General features: G+C 42.0%; 2 protein-coding genes across 8 annotated transcripts in view; one reads left to right on the top strand and one right to left on the bottom strand.

Annotated features, from left to right (window-relative positions):
• LOC146267930 (cadherin-23-like) overlaps nt 1-14492 on the top strand; it is an 81753-nt gene extending 67261 nt beyond the window's left edge. For 2 of the 4 annotated variants that reach the window (XM_084667089.1, XM_084667090.1), the window contains 10 exons: nt 7873-8129; nt 9091-9188; nt 9388-9508; nt 9608-9687; nt 9974-10014; nt 10112-10172; nt 10492-10621; nt 11046-11168; nt 11400-11510; nt 11955-14492. In XM_084667089.1, the coding sequence (XP_084523215.1) occupies nt 7873-8129; nt 9091-9188; nt 9388-9508; nt 9608-9687; nt 9974-10014; nt 10112-10172; nt 10492-10621; nt 11046-11168; nt 11400-11510; nt 11955-12296 (1364 nt within the window). In that variant the 3' untranslated portion in view covers nt 12297-14492. The remainder of the gene's footprint in view (nt 1-7872; nt 8130-9090; nt 9189-9387; nt 9509-9607; nt 9688-9973; nt 10015-10111; nt 10173-10491; nt 10622-11045; nt 11169-11399; nt 11511-11954) is intronic. The other 2 variants (XM_084667091.1, XM_084667092.1) reach the window with 1 other exon arrangement.
• A 263-nt stretch (nt 14493-14755) lies between these two features.
• On the bottom strand, nt 14756-21389 carry eif3l (eukaryotic translation initiation factor 3 subunit L). 4 transcript variants are annotated; one of them, XM_084667094.1, is made up of 15 exons: nt 21246-21389; nt 20907-20949; nt 20499-20709; nt 19091-19191; nt 18703-18764; nt 18521-18590; nt 18323-18396; nt 17968-18139; nt 17529-17683; nt 17121-17291; nt 16553-16686; nt 15979-16152; nt 15535-15724; nt 15042-15122; nt 14756-14932 (listed from the first exon to the last, which is right to left on the bottom strand). In XM_084667094.1, the coding sequence occupies exons 1-15, from the start codon at nt 21273-21275 to the stop codon at nt 14852-14854; spliced, it is 1749 nt and encodes a 582-aa protein (XP_084523220.1). In that variant the 5' UTR covers nt 21276-21389; the 3' UTR covers nt 14756-14851. The 4 variants fall into 4 exon arrangements, with proteins under 4 accessions (XP_084523220.1, XP_084523222.1, XP_084523219.1 ...); XM_084667096.1 differs by having other exon boundaries at nt 19112-19191; XM_084667093.1 differs by having other exon boundaries at nt 21240-21371.
• Between the last annotated feature and the right edge of the window lie 192 nt (nt 21390-21581).

The following is a 21581-nucleotide window of genomic DNA, read 5'->3' as shown; positions in this document are numbered from 1 at the left end:
CTGTCACATCAGAATTTTGTTTTGGGTCACGAAAGTCTTGAAATTGGAGTGAGAATGTCGCCTGGTAGACCGCATATCTTAGGTGGCAGCCATGTTTCTTGTCTTGGTCGCGTTATGTCACAAAGTTCATAATTTTACAGTTTGGTCAATTCTACACCAAAGATTTCTACACCAAAAAAGTAGAGCAGGGCAACTTTCTGCTTTTAGCCAGCTATTAAATTCTACTTTTAGCCAGCTGGTCCGATTATTTTTATGATTTGTGTAAAACTGTCAATCTGAGTGAGATTGCGTCCCCGTTATGCTGGGGACACACTACGGGATAATCGGGACGATTTTGCCCCTTCCGACAATCCTAGATAACGTCCCTATTTTCTTGATGGTTCTACAGATTATTTTATCAGATGTTTCCTTGGTGTGAGGTGTTTGACCGAAGATTGACCAAATCTCCATGATGTTGAGATCAGGGCTCTGTGGGGGCCATACCATCACTTCCAGGACTCCTTGTTCTTCTTTACGCTGAAGATAGTTGGTGGCCAAGCAGCGAAGCTGCAGAGCCACTTAAGTGTTTATACCTTTTCTTACTATTATTATTATAATTATAAATCATCTCACTCTCCCATTAGAGCAGGGGTGTCCAAACTTTTTTTAGTTGGGGCCAAATACAGAAAAAGAAAAACAATGGGCCGGGCCACACTAGAGGTGACATATTGACGCATGAATATTGTGTGTATTTCTAACTCACCTATAGTGTGAAGAACATTGGGTTGAAGTAAAGCTTATTTACCCCCTTAAATAAATGTAAAAAATTTGAATTAGTTTTTGATTACTTATTAATTGAACTTATATTTAAGTTTAATTAACTTTACTTTTACTGAACATTGCATTGGATTGAAGGATGACTGACATGTCAGGAGAAAGTTTGGTGGTTGAGACACGAAGGAATTCAGAGATGACTATCAGTAATTCTAGTTCTCCGTCTGGTTTTGTTCTGATTTAACAGAGAAAATGTTTGTTCACATATGTATGTTGAGCCGAACAGGCTCAATATTATTTTTGCGTGGCGTCTCAGGAAACTTGGCCTTATTTAAACTGATAAAATTCAGGCAGGGAAAGAAGCTGATGTTGACTCTTCAAATAATCATCACATTGCATTTCAATCAGTTCTAACTGCAGACTCTCTTCCACTTCTTTTGCATCCACCAGGAAGGGGGTCGAGAACAGCTTGATTTATTTTTCAATGACATGAACATCTTGGAAACGCTGGTTGAATTCTGTCACGAGATGCAATCACAGACCCATATTTCTCCTTTTTAGCAGAAAGGTCAGCCTTCGGAAAAGCAGACTTGATTTCAGACAGCGCAGGGAAGTGTGCAGCATTAAAGCCTCGTAGTTGTGTCTCAAACAGGCGGAGCTTTGTGCAGAAGGCTTTCATATGCGCATACAGGTGTGGCACCAGCTGTTCTTTGCCTTGTAGGTTCTTGTTCAGTGTATTCGTATGGTGCGTAAGTTCCACAAAAAATTCCAGGTCGGCCAGCCACAGAGGGTCAGTTAGTTCATGAAGAGGTAGGCCTTTCTCTTTTAAAAAACAGTTGATTTCTGATCTCAGCAAAACCGCTGCAGCACAGAGCGTCGGCTGAGCCAGCGCACATCAGAGTGGTAGAGTACATCCCCGTATTCAGCATCCACATCAGATACAAAAGCCTGAAATTCTCTGTGGTACAGTCTTCTAGCTTGAATTATGTTGACATTTTTTACAACAGTGTTCATCACATCGCCCAGCTGGACAGTCTTGGCACACAGTGCTTCTTGGTGTATTATACAGTGCATCCTAACAGCCTCACCTCCGGTTTCTTTTACCTTGGCACACACCAACGATGCCATTCCTTTGCGCTCGCCCGTCATGGCCGGAGCTCCATCCGTTGTTACTCCACAGAGCTTGTCCCATTTAAGCCCCGTCTTTTCAACTGCCTCAGACACAGCTTCAAAAATATATTTTCCCGTCGTTGTGCCTTTTAGGCTCATCATATCAAGCAGCTCCTCCGTACAGCAAAAATTATCATTAAAAAAAAAGGTTAACAGTTGCGCGGTGTGGCATCTGTGCTCTCATCGCACGCTATCGAGTAACAATCAAAAGCACAAGCGTTGATTCTCAGCTGAAGTTTCAAGTTAGCTGACAAGTCCTCGATTCTCCGCACCACTGTATTTCTGGATAAGCTCACATTGTTGAAATCCGGCACTTTGTCTGGGCACATTATTTCTGTGGCTTTGTTGAGGCACTGCTTTATGAAATCACCGTCTGAAAACGGTTTGCCGTGCTGGGCAATAAGTTTAGCGACTTCATAAATTTCTATTGTGGCGTTTTCCTGTATTTTCTTAGCACGAAAAAAACTGCTGACGAGCTTGCAAGCTAGCTGCCATTTGCTTGACTTTCTGTGATTGTTCGGCACTGGTGTATGATGTGTATCTCTGACGTTTGGTCTCATAGTGCCGACGGACATTGTACTCTTTCATCACAGCAACATCTTCATTGCAAATCAAACAGACACACTTTCCGTTGATTTCTTTAAAGAAATACTCATTTTCCCACCGTGTTTGAAATCTTCTACACTCACTTGCTATTTTGTGTTTCTTCAGTGCTGCCATTTCTGGTGACTCGCGGGAAAAGTTTTTCTTTGCTTAATTTCGTTTCCGTGGCTGGCTCCATCTAGTGTTGAAACTGAGAAGTGCAACAAAGTTGAGCTCAAGCTTCTTGCGCGGGCCATATTCAATTATATATAATTATATATATTTTCAGAATTTGCCGGGCCAATAAAAACTGGACCACGGGCCGCAGTTGGCCCCCGGGCCGTACTTTGGACACCCCTGCATTAGAGTGTATGGCAGACCCTAGAACCGTATGGTAATTTATTTTGAAATTTGACACACTTTTTCAGGACAGTCCCATTTTTATTTTCACCAAGTTTCATGTCTCCCATTCGAGCACTCTAGCGCCACCAATGGGTCAAAGTTGGACTTGAATTTTAAGGAAAAACTTTTTTTCGCTTCTCCTCTTCAATTTTTGTCAAATCTTCCCCAGGATTGGCACACATCATCTTCACAGCAACCCTCACAAAACATTTCAAAAGTATTTTTGATTTTCAAAACTGTTTGTCCGGTACAGCCAACCAAAATCGGCAGCAAAGACATCAAACAGGAAGTTGGGTCATATCTCAGCAAATCCTTGAGAAATCAACACCAAACTTGGTATGAGGACTCAGAACCTTCTTCTGAGGATGTCCAAACAATTTGGTGTCATGTGATCACTGGGTGTGGCCGCAGGAAGCAAAAATGTGTTTTGGCCAATAACTGTTGATTTCTTTGCTTTTATTAAGGCCAGGTACTACAGGCAAAACCCCAGATTTTTGTTCAGTTTGTCAATTTGGATATTATTCTGTAAACTTTCATGCCACAAATATTGCCCAAAAATGTTTTTTAGATTTTTTTTTTGTATGATTTTATACAACCCTTGCAGAGTAAACAAAACCTTAAATCATGGTCTGTTACCATCTTTTATTGAAATTTGTCTCAGCAAGTTAAGAAATAACTTAAATGAATTGTACATTGTTGGAAAGCTTATTCTCTCAAGCATATGGCTAGCCAAATCATATATTGCTATTTCCTTTTTGTCATGGCAGTGAGGGGGGGGGACACACAGAGCGATAGAAAGAACCCGTTCTGACACTTGTTTAACAGTGATTTTCTCAAAATGGCATCTGGCACACATGTCAACTCTTGGCTCATAATAGGTAAAGCCACATAATTTTACATACTGCTTTGTAATTGCAATATCTACATATGTTCAGAGGGATTTTCAATTATTTTTTGTCAATCTCATATTATGTGGTGTTATATACCAAAAAAAGAGGCGAAAAAAATGCGTTTTTTAGCACTTGTCAAATGCATTTCAACATAATTAACTGGGAAAAAAATGTTTTTGACAAAAGCCTCTGAACAATTCTAACCAATTAGTTATTGATCCCATTAAAACAAACCCAAAAGTTCTGACTTCATTTATGATGTAGTTGCCGTGTTGTACATTGTATGCAAATTAGCTCATATTTAATGAGAAAACACATCATTTGCATAATGTATTGGATGGGAAACTAAAAGTCGCAATTAAAATATATCTTATATTTTTGGGTATATTTATGTGGTAAAGTTTCATTCTGATAGAAGAACAGGATTTTTTTTTCCTATTCATCTGTAGTACCTCCCCTTAAGTGATTCCTTTGTCTCATGATATTTTGAGACTTGTGATAGGCGAATTGATGCAGCCGCCATTTTGAATATATGAAAAAACTTTCTCTACTACTCCTACAAAGTGTGTCCAATCTGAACCAAATTTGGCAGAGATCATCTTCAGACCAAGCCTCACAAACCATGACATGGTTTTTTGATTTTACAAACCGTTTGCCAGCCAAACAAAATGTGCCGTTTAGTCAGCAAACAGGAAGTTGGGTCATATCTCAGCAGATCTTGGATGGATTCACACCAAATTTGACTGCTTGGCCACCTCAATGCTGCTTACAGCTACAGTATATTTCTTAATGACTTTTGCTGTATGTTTGGGGTCATTGTCATGCTGCAGAATACATTTAGGGCCAATCAGATGCCTCCTTGATGGTATTGCATGATGGATAAGTATCTGCCTGTACTTCTCAGCATTGAGGATACCATTAATTCTGACCAAATCCCCAACTCCATTTGCAGGAATGCAGCCCCAAACAAGGAACCTCCCCCATGCTTCACTGTTGCCTGCAGACACTCATTCGTGTACCGCTCTTCAGCCCTTCGGCAAACAAACTTCCTTCTGCTACAGCCAAATATTTCACATTTTGACTCATCAGTCCAGAGCACCTGCAGCCATTTTTCTACATCCCAGTTCCTGTGTTTTCGTGCAGAGTCGAGTCACTTGGCCTTGTTTCTACGTCGGAGCTTTTTGGCCGCAAGTCTTCCATGAAGGCTACTTCTGACCAGACTTCACCGGACAGTAGATGGGTGTACTAGGGTCCCACTGTTTTCTCCCAATTCTGAGCTGATGGCACTGCTGGACATCTTCCGATTGTGAAGGGAAGTAAGCACGATGTGTCTTTCATCTGCTGCAGTAAGTTTCCTTGGCCGACCACTGCGTCTACGGTCCTCAACGTTGCCCATTTCTTTGTGCTTCTTCAAAAGAGCTTGGACAGCACATCTGGAAACCCCTGTCTGCCTTGACATTTCTGCATGGGAGAGACCTTGCTGATGCAGTATAACTACCTTTCGTCTTGTTGCTGTGTTCAGTCTTGCCATGGTGTATGACTTTTGACAGTAAACAGTCTTCAGCAACCTCACCTTGTTAGCTGAGTTTGGCTGTTCCTCACCCACTTTTATTCCTCATACACAGCTGTTTCTATTTCAGTTAATGATTGTGTTTCAACCTGCATATGGAATTGATGATCATTAGCATCTGTTTGGTATAATTGGTTAATCATACACCTAACTATATGCCTACAAAATCTCGACTTTGTGCAAGTGTACCTAGAAGAATTGATGCTGTTTTGAAGGCAAAGGGTGGTCACACCAAATATGGATTTGATTTAGATTTTCTTCTGTTCACTCACTTTGCATTTAGTTAAGTGATAAATATAATCTATTAACATGTCTATTTTTGAAAGCATTCTTACTTTACAGCATTTTTTCACACCTGCCTAAAACTTTTGCACAGTACTGTATGATTACCTGATTGACACTCAAACGTATATACGAATATATATATATGGGAGAAGTTCATCTTTTGCCACCGACATGCACAGTTGAGCCTGCTTGACGTCGCGTGACGTAGGATGATAATTGGTCTATTGGTGCTCATAAACACGTTGAACTTATACTTACACGTATTCATTTATGAAGCAACATACAAGTAAGTGCATAAAGAAAGTACTGCAGAATGTATCAGAAGTGCACGGTTCAACATTATTCCAGTGGTTAGAGTCAAGGAGAAATCTATATTTAGCAAACACAGTGCAAAATAACAAGGCACAGTACATTATACTGACTACCGTATGTTTCGGAAAACAAGCATTTTCTTTATTATAATTTTGTAAATCGGATTTTAACCCGCACTGAAATATGCCGCACTTGATACGGGAACAATGATACCAAGCAATACAAGAGTAGGCTATAGGCAATCTTACAGCATGCTGTAACACACTTCAGTTGTGGATAGTATGTCCATGCGTGGTAAAATCCATTGTTATGTCTACTAAATGATTTTAGATACAGTATAAAGCTAGCTTGCAAATCCTGATGATAGCCTACCAAAGTTGAATTAGCCAATGTCGTTACTGATGCTAGCTAATTTTGGTTTGCGCTTTATATAACATTTCACTGGATCTTGCAGCTGTTTGATTTACTTATTTATTATGAAATGTTATGTTCTACTAGCCTTTTGCCTACTTTAGCAAGTCACTGTATTTCCAAGCCCTGGTATTGTAACTGAGACGACACAGTAAATAATTCCTCTTTCAATTCCTCTTTCAATAAGCCAGTTCCAGTGTTGAGCATTAATTAAGGGGGCATTGATTGCAGAACCGAATTTACCTTGTCACAGTTGAATAACAACAGTTCAGTGGGTAAAATGGACATACAGTGAACCCCAAAGTCCATTGAAACCTCTTTCCTATGCAAATCTCACAATTAAATGTTGCTGTAAAAGGTATGTTTTGAAAAAACTACCGAACTGACGTCAGTTCAGTGGCCCCACCTTTATATGGCTCTGGTCTGTACCTTTAGGTGGTTTGACTTCATGCAGTGCCGGCGTCAGCTGCAGCTCGGCTGTCTTGAAGCAGCCAATGGCATTCTCAGCTTCAAGTCAGCTGGCTGTCGGCGCCCCCAGCACTGCATGAAGTTGGAACACATCTACTGTCATGCCCCAAAATGTGCTGCGTGTTGCTCTGCATACAAAGAATTACAAAGAAGAAGGTTTTTCAAGGATATTGAAAATGGACTACGGTTGTAAATGCAGTGTTCCAGCCTGTACAGGGAATGCTGACACTTTTCAGAGTCTTTCCAAGGAACCAAACACTCGACGGGCTGTGATGTTTGTCTATGAGAGATCCCTGTGTATATCAACTCTCAATTACACATAGCCTCAAACCATTTCACAGAGGACAGTTTTGAAAACCTGGAACAATGTAAAGCAGGATTTGCTATGAAGCTGTTGCTGAAAAGAGGTACTGTTCCGACCTTGTGTTCTGCCTTATGTGCCTTTGCTCCACAGCTTCACTTGTTGTAAACCAACCAATCAGCGCGCAGCTCATCTATATACCATAAAAGGAGAAAACCTAGCGTTTCATTCTGGGGCTATTTCACAGGATGCATCAGGGCTCCTAGAACAGCACCCACCCATTTTCAGCCCAACCAATGTTACATACCCTATTCAGAGACCTTAAGGTACAGTGTGAAATACCCCAAAAACCCAGTCAATCACCCCTTTAAATTAGCTGCCCACCACTTTTTTTTCTAATATGGGCATATGCCGTTTCAAAATAAAAGCGGTACAACAACACGAAAACTGTAAAACTGGGGTACAAGCCGTGGTTTTATTTCCGAAAAATACGGTACTCTGAGTAAGTCTAACTACACTGATTACAGACACACTTACTGCCTGTATATCATAGAAAGGTTTTTTGTAGGGTTTGTTTTATGCAATTAAAGTGAAAGTAGCATAGAGAGCATGTACAGTAAGTACTGCTACTAATCCCTGCTTTTGTCACATGAACAATTGAAGCAGTTAAAATAGCATGTGTGAGTGTGGTTCATAGGAGATACTGACATTCTCACCCCCCCGTCCAGGTGAGACAGATGGTATAATTCGGACATTTGACCTGTTCACGGCCTACGCCCCTGGCTACTTTGTGGTGGAGGTGTTGGCGCGTGACCTGGCAGGTCATAGCGACATTGCGATGGTAGGTATTTACATCCTGCGGGACGACCAGCGCGTCAAGATCGTCATCAACGAGATCCCAGAGAGGGTCCGCCTCTTCCAGGAAGAATTCATCAATCTGCTGGCCAACATCACCGGGGCCATTGTCAACACAGATGACGTACAGGTGTGTTTGTGTGTGGGGTGTACCTGTGTGTGTACTTGTGTTTGTCTGAATTGTGTGTTACAATGTTTGTGTGCCTGTGTTTACATGAGTTTGTGAGTGTACCATTGCCTGAGTGTATGTATGCATATCTGTAGGTCTGTGTGTTTGGTTTTGCCTCAGGACTGAAGACGTATTAGAAAACGAGTTCATAGTGCATCACCACAGCGAGACTTCCCCTTCTCCTTTTCCTCAGCCCTTCTTAAACAATATTCTAAATCAACAGGTTCTGTCCACAAGCTCAAAAAAGCTTGCACTTTTTTTTTATATGCTGCGTATATACGACTAGGTGGGCTTTGAGGAATTTGATGGGAAATCACCAACCGCGGATGTTGCGCTTGGCTCGCCAAATGAAGAAATATTAGATGGTACCCAATTTCTGTAAAAGAACCAAGTCAATGAAGTGAATCGCCAAGCACAAGTTCTAGACAAAATCAACATATTTATTTATTATAGCCTTCGCGAGCACAAAAAAGGACTAAAATAAAATAAAAAATCTAGCTATGCTAGATAGCTTTTGTTTTGGTCTTTAGATAGGGCTCCTAGAAATGGCTTTGACGCTCCTCCTATTTTCCTCGTTCAAAGTTGCATGGCATTACACACTTTGGTAATATTGTGACCTCTGACCTACACTGGTGTCACAGGCATTCCCACCTTGCATAAGCAAACAGTTTATCAATGATACAAGCAACATCATTCATAGATAGGCATATTTCTCTCCTGGACATGACCAAGGGTTATGTTCTCATAAGCTTAATATAGCAGGGTATAGGTCAAACATTGTTTATTATATTCCAAATAGTATAAAAGTAATCATTATCTTTAATAATTTTTAACTGATCAGTGGTCAAGGACAGACCTCTTCAGGACATTATCAGTAACAGAATATCTCACCTAAATTGTCTCATTCTGTGTTTTTGCTCAGTTCCATGTGGACAAGAAGGGCAGAGTGAACTTTGCCCAGACAGATGTGCTCATCCATGTGGTCAACAAGCAGACCAACCGTATCCTGGACGTGGAGAGGTCAGCATTACAATTGTTCACATCACTTGTCATGTCATGGTTTACAGTAGATGGCTCACAGTATGGTTTACTGTTTACAGTATGTAGGTATATCCTTACTCTGTGTGTGTGCGCTCGCATTTGTGTCTCTACACGTGTGCGTGTGCGTGTGTGTGTGTGTGTGCGTTTGTGTCCCTACATGTATGTATGTGTTTGACAGGGTGATCCAAATGATTGATGAGAACAAGGAGCAGCTGAGGAACCTCTTCAGAAACTACAATATTCTGGATGTCCAGCCTGCTGTCAGTGGGAAAGCTCCCGATGACCTCACTACATTGCAGGTGTGTGTGCCTGTGCAGTGCATGCATGATCATCTGAAATCAGTGATTAATTTAGTCTCAGGATGTCTCTTTACATGTAGTCTCTCTTTTTATATCCAGATGGCCATCATCATCTTAGCTGTGTTGCTCTTCTTGGCAGCCATGCTCTTCATCTTCACCAACTGGTACTATCGTACTGTGTAAGCGGAACCACATCTAACTGGTCTAGCTATTAACTAGACACACAATCAAGGACACCTGGTGCATAACTCCTTAAATGATCCTCTATGTCATACCAATTGTGATAGTGTGGTAGATAAATGTGAGCAAGAGACATGGTTTTCAGTAGCTTCTATTCATGCAAACCCAACAAACAGCTCTGTTAACTGCTCACATAATCAAAAGACAGTGCAGTATAGGATTTGTACCCTAGGCACTGTATTTCTACATTCTCACCGGTGTGGATGTGTATGTGTGTGTTGACAGGCACAAGAGGAAGCTAAAAGCCATTGTGGCAGGATCTACAGGTGAGCTTGTAAAAACGGCTCCAGTAAAGTGTGTCTTCTCTGGTTATGTTTGTCATCATAGATCCGTGCGTGACACAGTTGTTTTGTTTTTCCACAGGAAACCAGGGACTTATGGACATCCTGGATATGCCCAACACAAACAAATACTCATTTGAGGGGTGAGAGTATACGTGGAGTATAGACATAAATTACTTTTAACTGTCATCTGTGTTTAGCTGATCAGTGTACACATTTGTATAGATGGGCATACAGATAGACTGGCAGGCCATCAGTAAGATAAACAGACAGGAATGCAGACAGGTAGATCGGCCATCAAACAGACAGACATACAAGCAAAAAATAAGGCAAGCCGGCTTAGAGACAGGGATACCATATGACAGGCATGCAGACAGGCAGGCAGGCAGACAGGCAGGCAGAGAGACGGACAGAATTGTAAATGTATCAGCAGGGCTAACCTGGGCGTGTGTCCCGGTACAGGGCTAACCCGGTATGGCTCGATCCGTTCTGCCGGAACTTGGAGCTAGCTGCCCAAGCGGACCACGAGGATGACCTTCCAGAGAACTTAAGTGAGATCACTGACCTATGGAACAGCCCTGCACGAACCCATGTGAGTACACACACACGTCATACAAACGTCACATATGCTACGTAAATGCTAAGATCCCACACTTGAGAGACGCTAAGCTGTGGATATGGTAATCTGATAAACTGTAAAGATTGTAATTTGGTGTATTGTTAAGATGCTAACCTACTGAATTGTAGATATAGTAAGTTGCTACACTGTAGCGATGCCAAACTGATGTTGTGTCTCAGGTGGCAGGGCCAGGTTTTCAAGACCCCTAGCCTTAAGATAGATGACAACACCATCTATCTCTGGTTCAAGTCAGCTCACATTCTTTACTGTGGCCTTGCCCTCTGTCACCCCTCATCACACAGCTCCTCTAGCCACTTCAGTCCTCTTGTTCTGAACTGTGTGTGTGTGACTGTACTTGTGTGTGTGCTTGCTCCTGTGTGTTTTTTAACCTTCTAAGGGCACATTTGGCCGAGACCCGCATGCAACCAAGCCTGAAGACGACCGCTACCTGAGGGCCGCCATCCAGGAGTACGACAACATCGCCAAGCTGGGCCAGATCATGAGGGACGGGCCCATTAAGGTGAGCAGCACACATGGTCCTGCCTTCCAGACAAACACACCAACTAATAACAGCTTGAAGACTAAGTCATAACTTTGACTAATTTCCTTCATGATATGCATTCATCTTAATTAATCTCAGAACCATCTGACGTGGACGTTAGTTTAGAGGTGCTGTAGATCCTACTTGCCATAGTACTGTGATGGTTGATGTGTGTCATACTGGTACTGACCCCAACTGCCCTTCCATCAGGGCTCACTGCTCAAGGTGGTCCTGGACGATTACCTGAGGCTCAAAAAGCTCTTTGCAGCCAGACTGGTCACCAAGTCTACCAGTCAGGGAGACCACTCGTCAATCACAGAGGTGGGGGGTGGGTGGGATACAGCCTGCAGTGGTGCCTCCAGTGTGCTGTTATTCTTCCCTACCAATAAAGGGCAATCATCAAATCACTGCTTTGCTTCCTTCACTGGTGCACTCCAGCCCTCTACTGCTCTCACTGCCTCTGCTTGCATGTCTGTCGTTTGGTCCCTGCTAACCCAATGTAGTCACTGTTTAGGATGAGATGCAGACTCTCTGCTAACATACCAACATGATGTCTGTCTCTCCTCAGATATCCTTCCCAGCTGCTCTCTGACTGGCACACTTCCTTCAAACTGACTAACTTAACAATATTAGTATATACGGAATTATTTTATATTTCTCATCTTCCTTCACAACTACCATCCCTTTCTGTTATTCCCTTGTATCCGTCATTCCATCTATCTTGTAAATCTCTCCATCTCCTCCCTTCCTCTCGTCTGCTCTTAGCTGATCCAGAGCGACCTGGACGATGACGAGGATGAGCGTCTGGGCATGGGTGGTGGCCGTGGCACGTTGCGCTTCAAACACAAGCTCCCTGTGGAGCTGCAGGGTCAGGATGGCGTGCATGTGGTCCATGGCAGCACAGGCACGCTCCTGACCTCCGACCTCAACAGCCTGCCAGAGGATGACCAGCGGGCCCTTGCACGTTCTTTGGAGGCACTGAACGGGGATGGGGGCCTGTACACCGAGCGCAACGCCCGCACAGAGTCAGCAAAGTCGACGCCACTCCACCGCAAAAAGGGTAGCGACACGCTGACCGAGAATCCCCTGGAGGTCACTGAGTTATGACTAGCCGAGGCCTCGCTAGTCTGAGCAGAGCTGGGGTGCGTGTCCTTCTAGATACCCCTCCCAGCCAGGAAAGGAGGGAGTCTGGCATGGGGTAGGGGAAGGGGAGAGTGTGTGCAGTCTGAAAGACTTCCAGAGCCAATCTGGACACCATCTGGCAGTGAAGAGTCTACAAGCTAACACACTGGATGGGGTTTTACTTGGTGGACTGAATACATATTTATTTATCAGTTGGAATTTAAAGTTTTATCAGTGGATCATGGTGACAAGTACCCAATGGGCCTGTCTTGTTTATGCTGTTTGAGGACACTTTGTAGTCTCATTGAGAGACATCCAGATATCCAGGTGGAGAGATCCTAAGCCCCCCCCTCACCTTTCTGTATGACAGATCTGGATCTTGTGACTTGTGTTCTTTGTTCTCTCTCATTTGGAGTTTCACCTAGACTGCATACACACACACGCACCCGAAAACGTCAGACCGGCAAATGGCCACTAACTGGACTCTAGGAAAATATTAAATTCAATAATTGTTTTGTTGTCCCCCTGATGAGGGAAGGGCATTCAATGTAAGGGGGGGGGGGGGGTGTATTGTCTTTGAAATCTTGAGAGTTCAGTGGTAAAAAAAAAAAGAGAACATTGACTGAAATTCTTAATGACTGAAGGTTGAAGATCACAGTACAAGTCTCCTCCATGATCTTCGCAAACAAGAACTTATAGCCTGTCTTATATATGTGATCTTCTAAAAAGGCAGTGGCGAAATTGCTGGTGTTGTGCAACGACTTTAGCCCTATAGAGGCCACATTAGTCTGCTCCTGGAGACCAAGCACTCAATCGCTTGGAGGGAACAGACCAATCAGAGGAAGTGACCACTCACTGTTACTTGGAGATCCTTCAGAGTAGGACTTTGTGCATCAATGAGCTTCTGTCCCAAACACACCAGAGACACAGTGAATCAACACTGTTTTTACTCTTAAAGGCAGGGTAGGTTATGTTGCTGAGAATCACTTTTTGTCATATTTGCTGAAATAAACAGCACATCCTATTAGCAACCAATACATCTAAAGGTTTGACAGTAAAACGAAAGCCGTCCGATATCTGTGGGCATCGCAAGACTAATAAACATGAATCATTAAGGTTGGACCGGCACTACTGTTTGGACGGCATTCGGACCAAATGCAATGATTGTCTGTCTATCTACCTACCTCGGAAGTAGTCAGGCAGTGCGTTCATGTGTTTTGGATGAGTGGCTTGTAAGGGAAGGGGTGGGATATTTTGGTTTGAATCATTTCAAACTCAAGCAAAAACTGCTAGGTTCGCAAAACTTGCCTATCCTGCCTTTAAGTCTTCACAGTTTAAGGGCAATATGTGAGACTTATTGATGTTGAAAATATGGTAGTGGTGATATGGTCCTCAAATAAAATTAAAAAACTATAAAAAGGAGTATGATAGTAAAAAATATACTAGATGGCATTGTTCCCATAACTTCATACATTGACTTCTAATAGAAAAAAGGTACATGAGCAAAGCAAGCCAGTTGTTTAATTTTTTAATTTCATGAGAAGAAAAAAAAATCTAAAGAATATGTAGTTCAGAGGAAGAATATTTTTTAAGAAAAATGCTGACTTACCAAAATAGGTAAAGAGCAAATGGGTGTTTGGCTTAAGTGCACATTTGTCGTCCTTTTTTCCTTTTGTAATCAACTGTTTTGGAAATCTGACTGTTGTGTTTTTAGCATATTTTTATATTCCATTTTGCAAAGGTTTTATTTATGTCATTGTCACCAGGCCTGAGACACTTGTTTCGAAATGTTGTTTGATGATCTGTGATAATAAAATATGCAACGGCCTCCCCCATCAGGGTCAGTGGAATGGTAGGCAACAGCCAATCACAACAGCACAGAACACACTGAATTCCTCAAAGCATAAACCACTGACAGGATATTAAAAGGCACAGACAAAACAAAGGCTTGAGTTTGGTTATATACTAATTAAGTATAAACAGACATCTTCCCTTGCACTGTGAAATCACTGATCTGATGTGGCAGGGTTGGTAGTAGCTGTGTGCAGCAGCACATGCTCATTATCTTTGATCTAGCACAATTGGATGGATTATTTCAAAAACAGAAAGGATGGATGTATAGTGTTACAACAGGGTGAAAGTCCACAGTTTTTTCATTAGGCTTGGAAAATAACCAAATACAGACTAATAAAACAATTAATCCCTAAACTTCTAAGTAAAATGTTTATGAAATGCTGCCATCTAGTGGTTCATCTTTAGCTGTCCTGACAACAGAATCAGCAGGGTGCATCACGTTTTTCAAATGCCTTTCCAAACTGCCAATTTCTCTTTTAATAAGCAATGATTTTACATGTATTCCATCTTCAGTGTTTCATAGATACATGATCAAAAAAGGTGTCATAGGGTTTTTGGTTGCAACCTAACAAAGTCATAAGACCAGTGTATTCCACACACCACTTCATCCTTTATTGTTTAAAGGTTACACATAGAAAAAGATTAAATTGGCAGGAGCACCCCATAGGTCTGCTGCTATCCAGGGCTCATGTGGCCCTGGCTGCAGACGTGCTGCTGGATGTCCCAGTGGTGTTACTCGTGGCCATCTTCTTCAATGATCTGTTCAACTGTAGGGACCACAAGCATACATGTACAACCTTAGCTACATAAGACTGATACCATGTACAATCACATGACCAAATACTAATAAAAGAAAGCATTAATAATGTTTTTCACCTCCTCAAACTTGTGGATTTGCCTAATGAAGAAGTCACCGTAGCGACGGGCGACCTTGGTGTCAGCGATGTGGATCATGTCCTGAAATAAGACGCGTCACCCAACCTTATAATTTAAACTTGACTGATTACATAATTAAATTATATTGGATCCTGACAAGAGACAGCTTACAAAGTGTGCAGACAAGTTACAAATATGAGAAAACACAGTATGTTTAAGTAACATTACCACCATCTTACATTGACACTGATCTTCCTAGACAGAAAAGAATTAACCCAAATTGTAGTGTTGTGTAAGTATGTAAGAGAAGACACCCCTTACAATTTTGTTTTCCTATTCAAGGGTCCCATCCTGTTTTCCCTAAACTTAATCTGTACGTTATTCCTCACCTTAATCCAAAAACCTAACCTGAAACCTAAACCAACTCCTAATCATAAACCTAAAACCATCTGATTCCTTGTCCCCACAAGAATAGCTAAACAAGGTCACACACCTTGTCAATGTAGAAGTCAACCTCGGAGGCAGACTGAAACTCTCCGTCCAGAGCGGAGATGCCACTGGTCCACACCAGGTTCTTCATCTTGTGCTTGAAAACCAGCAGCTGGATACGAAACTCCTGTTCCGTCATGTCCAGGAAACCTGCCAGCTTGGCCACTGGCATGGTGGTATACAGCTTCAGAAAACTGTGTGGGGGGGGGGGACAGATGACAACATTAAGAAGGTATACAAAGTGAAAGTATGGGTGTCAGCATTATCATAGCAGAGTAACCCTTTAGCATAGCCTTTATGTACAGCTGCCTACATTCTATAGCTTGGTCAGATCCTGCAATTCATAATACTAGTGGTACCATCACTAACCAAGATTTAAAAAAAGATGCATAAGACTACTTTGATAAAATAGAACTCATTAGCTCAATGTTGAAATGGTGGTTTTTACCTGCGGATGGTGGAGAGCTGGGCCTGTTGCTGCACCTCCTCAGCAAACACCTTCAGCTGCTGCTGGAAAGGCTCTTTGTGGTAGTTTGGGTGGACGTTGTCATAGTTGGGCACCACGGGAGACAGGAACTTGGGGCAGGCAAAGCTGAAGAGCTCTTCAAACACCTGCAGGTCACTGTGAGGGAGAAGCACACTGGGTGTCATCTGGGCCCCAATAGACTCATAACCTCCATCTGCTGTTTCTTACAATATATCAGATGGCTGAGCAGTTAGGGAATCAGGCTGATAATCAGAAGGCTGCCGGTTCGTTTCCCGACCATAAAAAATGAAGGTTGTATCCTTGGGCAAAGCACTTCACCCTACTTGCCTCAGGGGGGACTGTCCCTGTACTTTCTGTTAGTCGCTGTGGATAAGAGTGTCTGCTAAATGACTAAAATGTAAATCTGTTTCTTACAATACATCAAAAATATGAGAAAATAAGAGAAAGAACGAGAGAGACAGAACACCTTGAATAGATAGATAACGCAGAACTGTGCTAGCAGCCAGACCACCAGAGGCCAACTATGTGCCCTTACCCCTTCTGCATACGCAGCATTTTGTCTCCATACTTCTCCCTCAGCTGGGTGTGGATGCTCTCGTCGATACGCATGGGGTACATGGTGAGTGCAATAGCCAGCAGGCCGTGCATCTGCTCATTCTGCTTGTTGATCTGGAAGGACAGGAAGAGACACTAATGCTAACTGAATGGAGTGAAGTGTTCTCTTAATGTTTTGTAAATGACAGATTACATTAGGCTTACAGTATTTATCTATTTTTTGAAAGTGAAGCAAGACATTACTCTACAACTTTGAAGCCATGTTTCTCGGTCTTTGGAACGAATACTCTGGCAATGCTAACCAATCAGAGGTCAAGGTGCCACCCAAAATTCTGCTATAACCAATCATAAAAAAAAGAAAAAATACTTTTTCAATCTCACACGATCATTGTTTTTATGATTAATTGTCGCTGTCACTTTTGGATACTCAAGTACTCACGCCCATCCCTTGTAAATATTTTAAGCTGAGTGATGGTTATTCTCCAAAAACAAATGGCTGTCTTAATGTGTGTTATATCGAACTATCATTCCCAGGTTGATGGGCTCACCATCTCATATTTGTAGGTGGACCTCTGGAACATGTTCCTGGTCCTCTGGATGTAGAGCAGGATGTTGGCGAAGACACGGATGGCATCCTGGTACCTCCTCATCATCAGGTAGGCAAAGCCCACATAGTAGTACGTGGTAATTTGACACTCTGGAACACGGGAGTACATACTCTACAGGAGGCGAGGATGGGAGAGGAGAAGAGTAGGAAGAGGAGAGAAGGCAATAGGGAGAGGAGGGGAGGGAAAGGAGATCAGAGGGGAGGAAGAACAGATGAGTGCAAGATGGAGAGTGTGTATGAGATGGAGAGTTTGTGCTTTAGTTACGACAGCAGGCGTGTTGCTTAAGCTGCCGCCTTAATTGAAAAGTGCTGCGAGAAACCCTGCATATTATATTAGTGTGCATTATACCTTCTTGTTGAGCTCAATGTTCTCTAGAACTTTGATGGCCTGGTAGTAGTCCCCTAGGAGAGAGTGCAGTCGGAGCAGGCCCACCAAACTGAAATAGCCCAGCATCTTGTAAAGGGAGTGACGACCGTACTCCCCAGCCACACTCTCTGGGTCCCCTGTGGAACAACAAGATGTCACACTGAACTGACCAAACTCAGACACTTGATACATTTAGCAGATGCTTTCATCCAAAGCGACCTAAACCATGCATATCGGAAGCACAGCAGAATATCAAGGATTACAAAAGTGCATTCTTCTTTTGGTGGACAGTTAAAGGAGGAGTATTTTACCAGGCACAGTGCAAAAAAAACATATCAACTATAGGCCAAGATCTTCATATATATTCAGTGTGGCCTGTAAACGACTAGAGATTTTTCCTTTTCTGTTTTCGCTTTCCTACCTCCGCTGGTATAGACCTCCAGCTGACGGTTGATGTTGCTCTTGTCCACTAGAGAGTGGAGAACATTGAGAACACTATGAACATTCCAGATCTTAGGGTTATTCCTCAGGAACTCAATCTCCTCCTCTGACTTCTTTGCCGTCTTGCAGCGGTACTGGCTGAAGGACTGGAACTGCAGTGGAAAGGCATGCAAGCTTGTTTAGAGTTTGCAATTCATAATGTGACTTGTACCATCCCTAGACATAGACAAGATCAAGAACGATAAGACCATGTGAAATAAACACGTTTAATTATATATCCTTCTGATTTTCAAAGGACCTTCATTGGCTTTATGTCTATGTGGTTGTTGTTGTACCTGGTAAATGAATTCATCGATGATGTCCCAGAGCCATTGGTTGGGCAGCTCCAAAGGAGCAGGTCCGTCAGCATCTGTTCAGAAGCAAAACATGCACACTAGCTCAGTTGGGAGATAAAACTCTTTCTTTTTGGATCAATTCATACATGGACACAGTAGAACTTAACATCCAATTCAGCAGTTCTTACTAAGCCTTACTCAGAATGTAATTGAAGAGGTTACAGTAATTGTAGTAGGACTCAAATCTCTGGTCGAGAGTCGGTCCACCCTGCAAGGCCAAGCAGGAAAAAATATCAGAGTAGTAAATCACATTGAAAAAATTCCAATCCAGCAGAAATGTTAGGGCTTGTGAAAAAAAAACTTATTTCAGGGTCACTCACGCTAACTTTGGCATAAATGTGTCTGTAGTACAACTCTTTATAGAGGATCAGGAACACTGCATCTAGAGGAACCAACACAAACAACATAGTTCTCATAAAATCGACCATTACTCCAACTGGATATCACCGTTCTGATCATTGACTCTACAGATCCAAGGAGTTCAGAGAGGATAATACTCATTAATGCTAAGCCCCATATGAATGCTATCAAACTGTATCCTTCCACCTTCCTTGATTTGTGAACAGACCAGTACCTATCCAATTCTCCTCTCTGTGGTTTCAATCGAGAGAGAGAGAAGGGTAGGAGGGAAGAATACATTTGACAGAATTTACGTGGGGCCCCAGCGCCAAACATATAGATAAAGAAAAATAAATAAAGCAGACTTACCAGATGAATCAGCAGACTTACCGTTGCCAACCAGGGAAGCAATAGCCTCTGCCTCTGGCCAGGGAGACGTCTTGAAGAAACGATCAGTGAGCTTATTCCAGCTTCAGAAGAACAGGTTAGATAGACTGGTTACATTTGGTGTCACTTAATTTAACCGGATAATATGCTAATGTAAACACATTATTTAGGGCTGGGCGTTAAATAATTATCGAAGTAATGACTTCCCTCAATAAAGATATCGTAACCATTTATTTTCAATAATATCGATAGAGAATAACTAGGAACAGTAGCCCATTTAATTTCTGTGATGCAGCAGGAAGTTACGGAGAAATGGTAGCTTACTGTACGCTCACTAAAAATATACTGAGCACCTTGAGTGGAGTAGCTAATGTTAACCGCGGAAAATTGGTCTTATTGCCGAAAAAAGTGGCAGCGATAGCCATGGCGAGGGAGCAACTTCCAATGAAGAAATTATTGATAAAAAGGGTTCGTCTTCTTCAGTTATTTGGAAGTTGTTTGGCTTTTTGAAATCCGACAAAGAGCAGAGCAATGTTTGGTGCAAATTGGAGTAGTAAACAAACAAGTGGCTACCAAGTCTGTTAATACAACAAACTGCAAATGTGGACTTCTTGTTGACCTCGACCTACAGTCTCGATTAACAAACGTTTTAACAGATCTCTGCTTACAAAAGGTGTTTGTAAATCTGTCAAAGTCCATATTTGTTTTTTTATACAATACAACAACATGTAGGAAAATCCCAAATCAAACACGACAAATCTTGAGCAGACGCCATGTTGTCAACATCTCCAAGGCAACAGCTTGCTTGGTTCGTAAATCGTTTGCGGACCTCCGGAGAGAGCTGCAAATGGTTTCGCGGACTTCTTAGAATGTCTCTGGACCAATAAGAACAGCGTATTAGTCCAATTTTAATACTAGTATGTAAGAAACCTTTTTAACCACCTGAAGCAAAATCACTCGTTGGAACATGCAGAAAGTGTGAGTTTGCGCCAAGGTATTGATAGGTAGGCTATTGATATAAAGCAAGGTTTATAAAGTTTAAATTACTTGACCCCAGGTATGTTCTCCCTGGCCGCAAACATTTCTCTCACACCGCTCTGCCTAGACTTTAATACCGACTGTAGGGAAAAAGTTTAGGAAGAGACTTATTTTGCTACTACTACAGATCTGTGGTCTATTTTCTTAATTATTGTTATCAAATGTAAATATAAATACCTATATCGATAATTTTTTTATCATATTGCCCAGCCCTACATTCTGTTCATTGAGCTGATTGAGACAAACTATAGAATGAATAGCCTGTACATTAATTGGATCATATTCACCCTTTCTGACATTAGGTAACACATTGCCATTCTTTCAGGCTTGTGAGGGTCTTTCTTTCCCATACCTGTTCTCATAAACATCTTGAATCTCATAGATCTTCTGTTCTATGCTCTCACTGGAGACCCGGTTGGCCTGCAACTCGTACACCTTCTGGTCTATGAGGTCCGAGATGGTCTTGTGGAAGTACTGCAGGAAGTTCTTAATCACCTCAGGAATCACGTGATAGGTCTGCTGCTCATACTGCCTCTCATAGGCCAGATCTGCCTTGGGGTCACCTGCGGTGGGACAGATAAGAAACATCTTGTATTTTAACACGTTTCTAACAGTTACATTGTCTCTTGAGAGGCGGGTGTCCCGTCTCTTGGAGTAGGCCTATATTATTTAAAGCCAAGTGAAATAATATATACCAAGGTATACTACATACATTTAGTTAGTTTTATTTGACTCAACATAGTTGTGGATAAACACTAACCTGTGTGCAGATCGTAGTCATTTGAGTAGGAGTAAGGATCGTACTGAAAAAATAGGATGTACAGTAAATATCAACTTCCCTTGGAGAACCATTGCCAATGTTCCGTTTCAAATACATGATATGAAGTATAATAGTCCAATACTGTTTATTTGAGTAAAAAGTTCGATACCAGTGGCCTTTGCATCATCTGCTTACACAGCGTATTGTACCAGTGCAATCGCCGGGTTTTTTCGCTAGCAGTCGCACTATAGCTACCTAGCTGGTTTTGCTAACACGTTAGCTAAGACAAGTCATGATGAGCTTTTCGCTCATAGTATATGAACGGAAACGTACACTTACTTCTTCTGCATCTTCGTGTTGATACGACATGGTGTAGGAATATGTCTTGTCTCGTAAAAAACAGTTGCTTGATATCAGAGTCTTCGAACGCCAACCACGCAGCCTGAGGAAAAGAAAGACGGAAGTTCGTTCTGCACTTAAATCACAAGAGCATTATGGGATTGTGGCGGATGATTAGAAAAGCCTACAAAATTTTTCGGCACATATCTTCTGCTATTTTCTTTTGGTAATCCTTAAAAATGAAACCAATATTTATAAAATAAATAAATTCCTTTACTATTGTTTCAAACGACCTTTAGTGAGACAGGACTACGAATGAGAGTAGCCTTAAAAACG

Source organism: Hypomesus nipponensis, chromosome 11 (assembly GCF_054491055.1).
Source record: "Hypomesus nipponensis isolate SF chromosome 11, ASM5449105v1, whole genome shotgun sequence".
Taxonomy (NCBI): domain Eukaryota; kingdom Metazoa; phylum Chordata; class Actinopteri; order Osmeriformes; family Osmeridae; genus Hypomesus; species Hypomesus nipponensis.
This window is presented reverse-complemented; position numbering and strand designations above follow the sequence as displayed.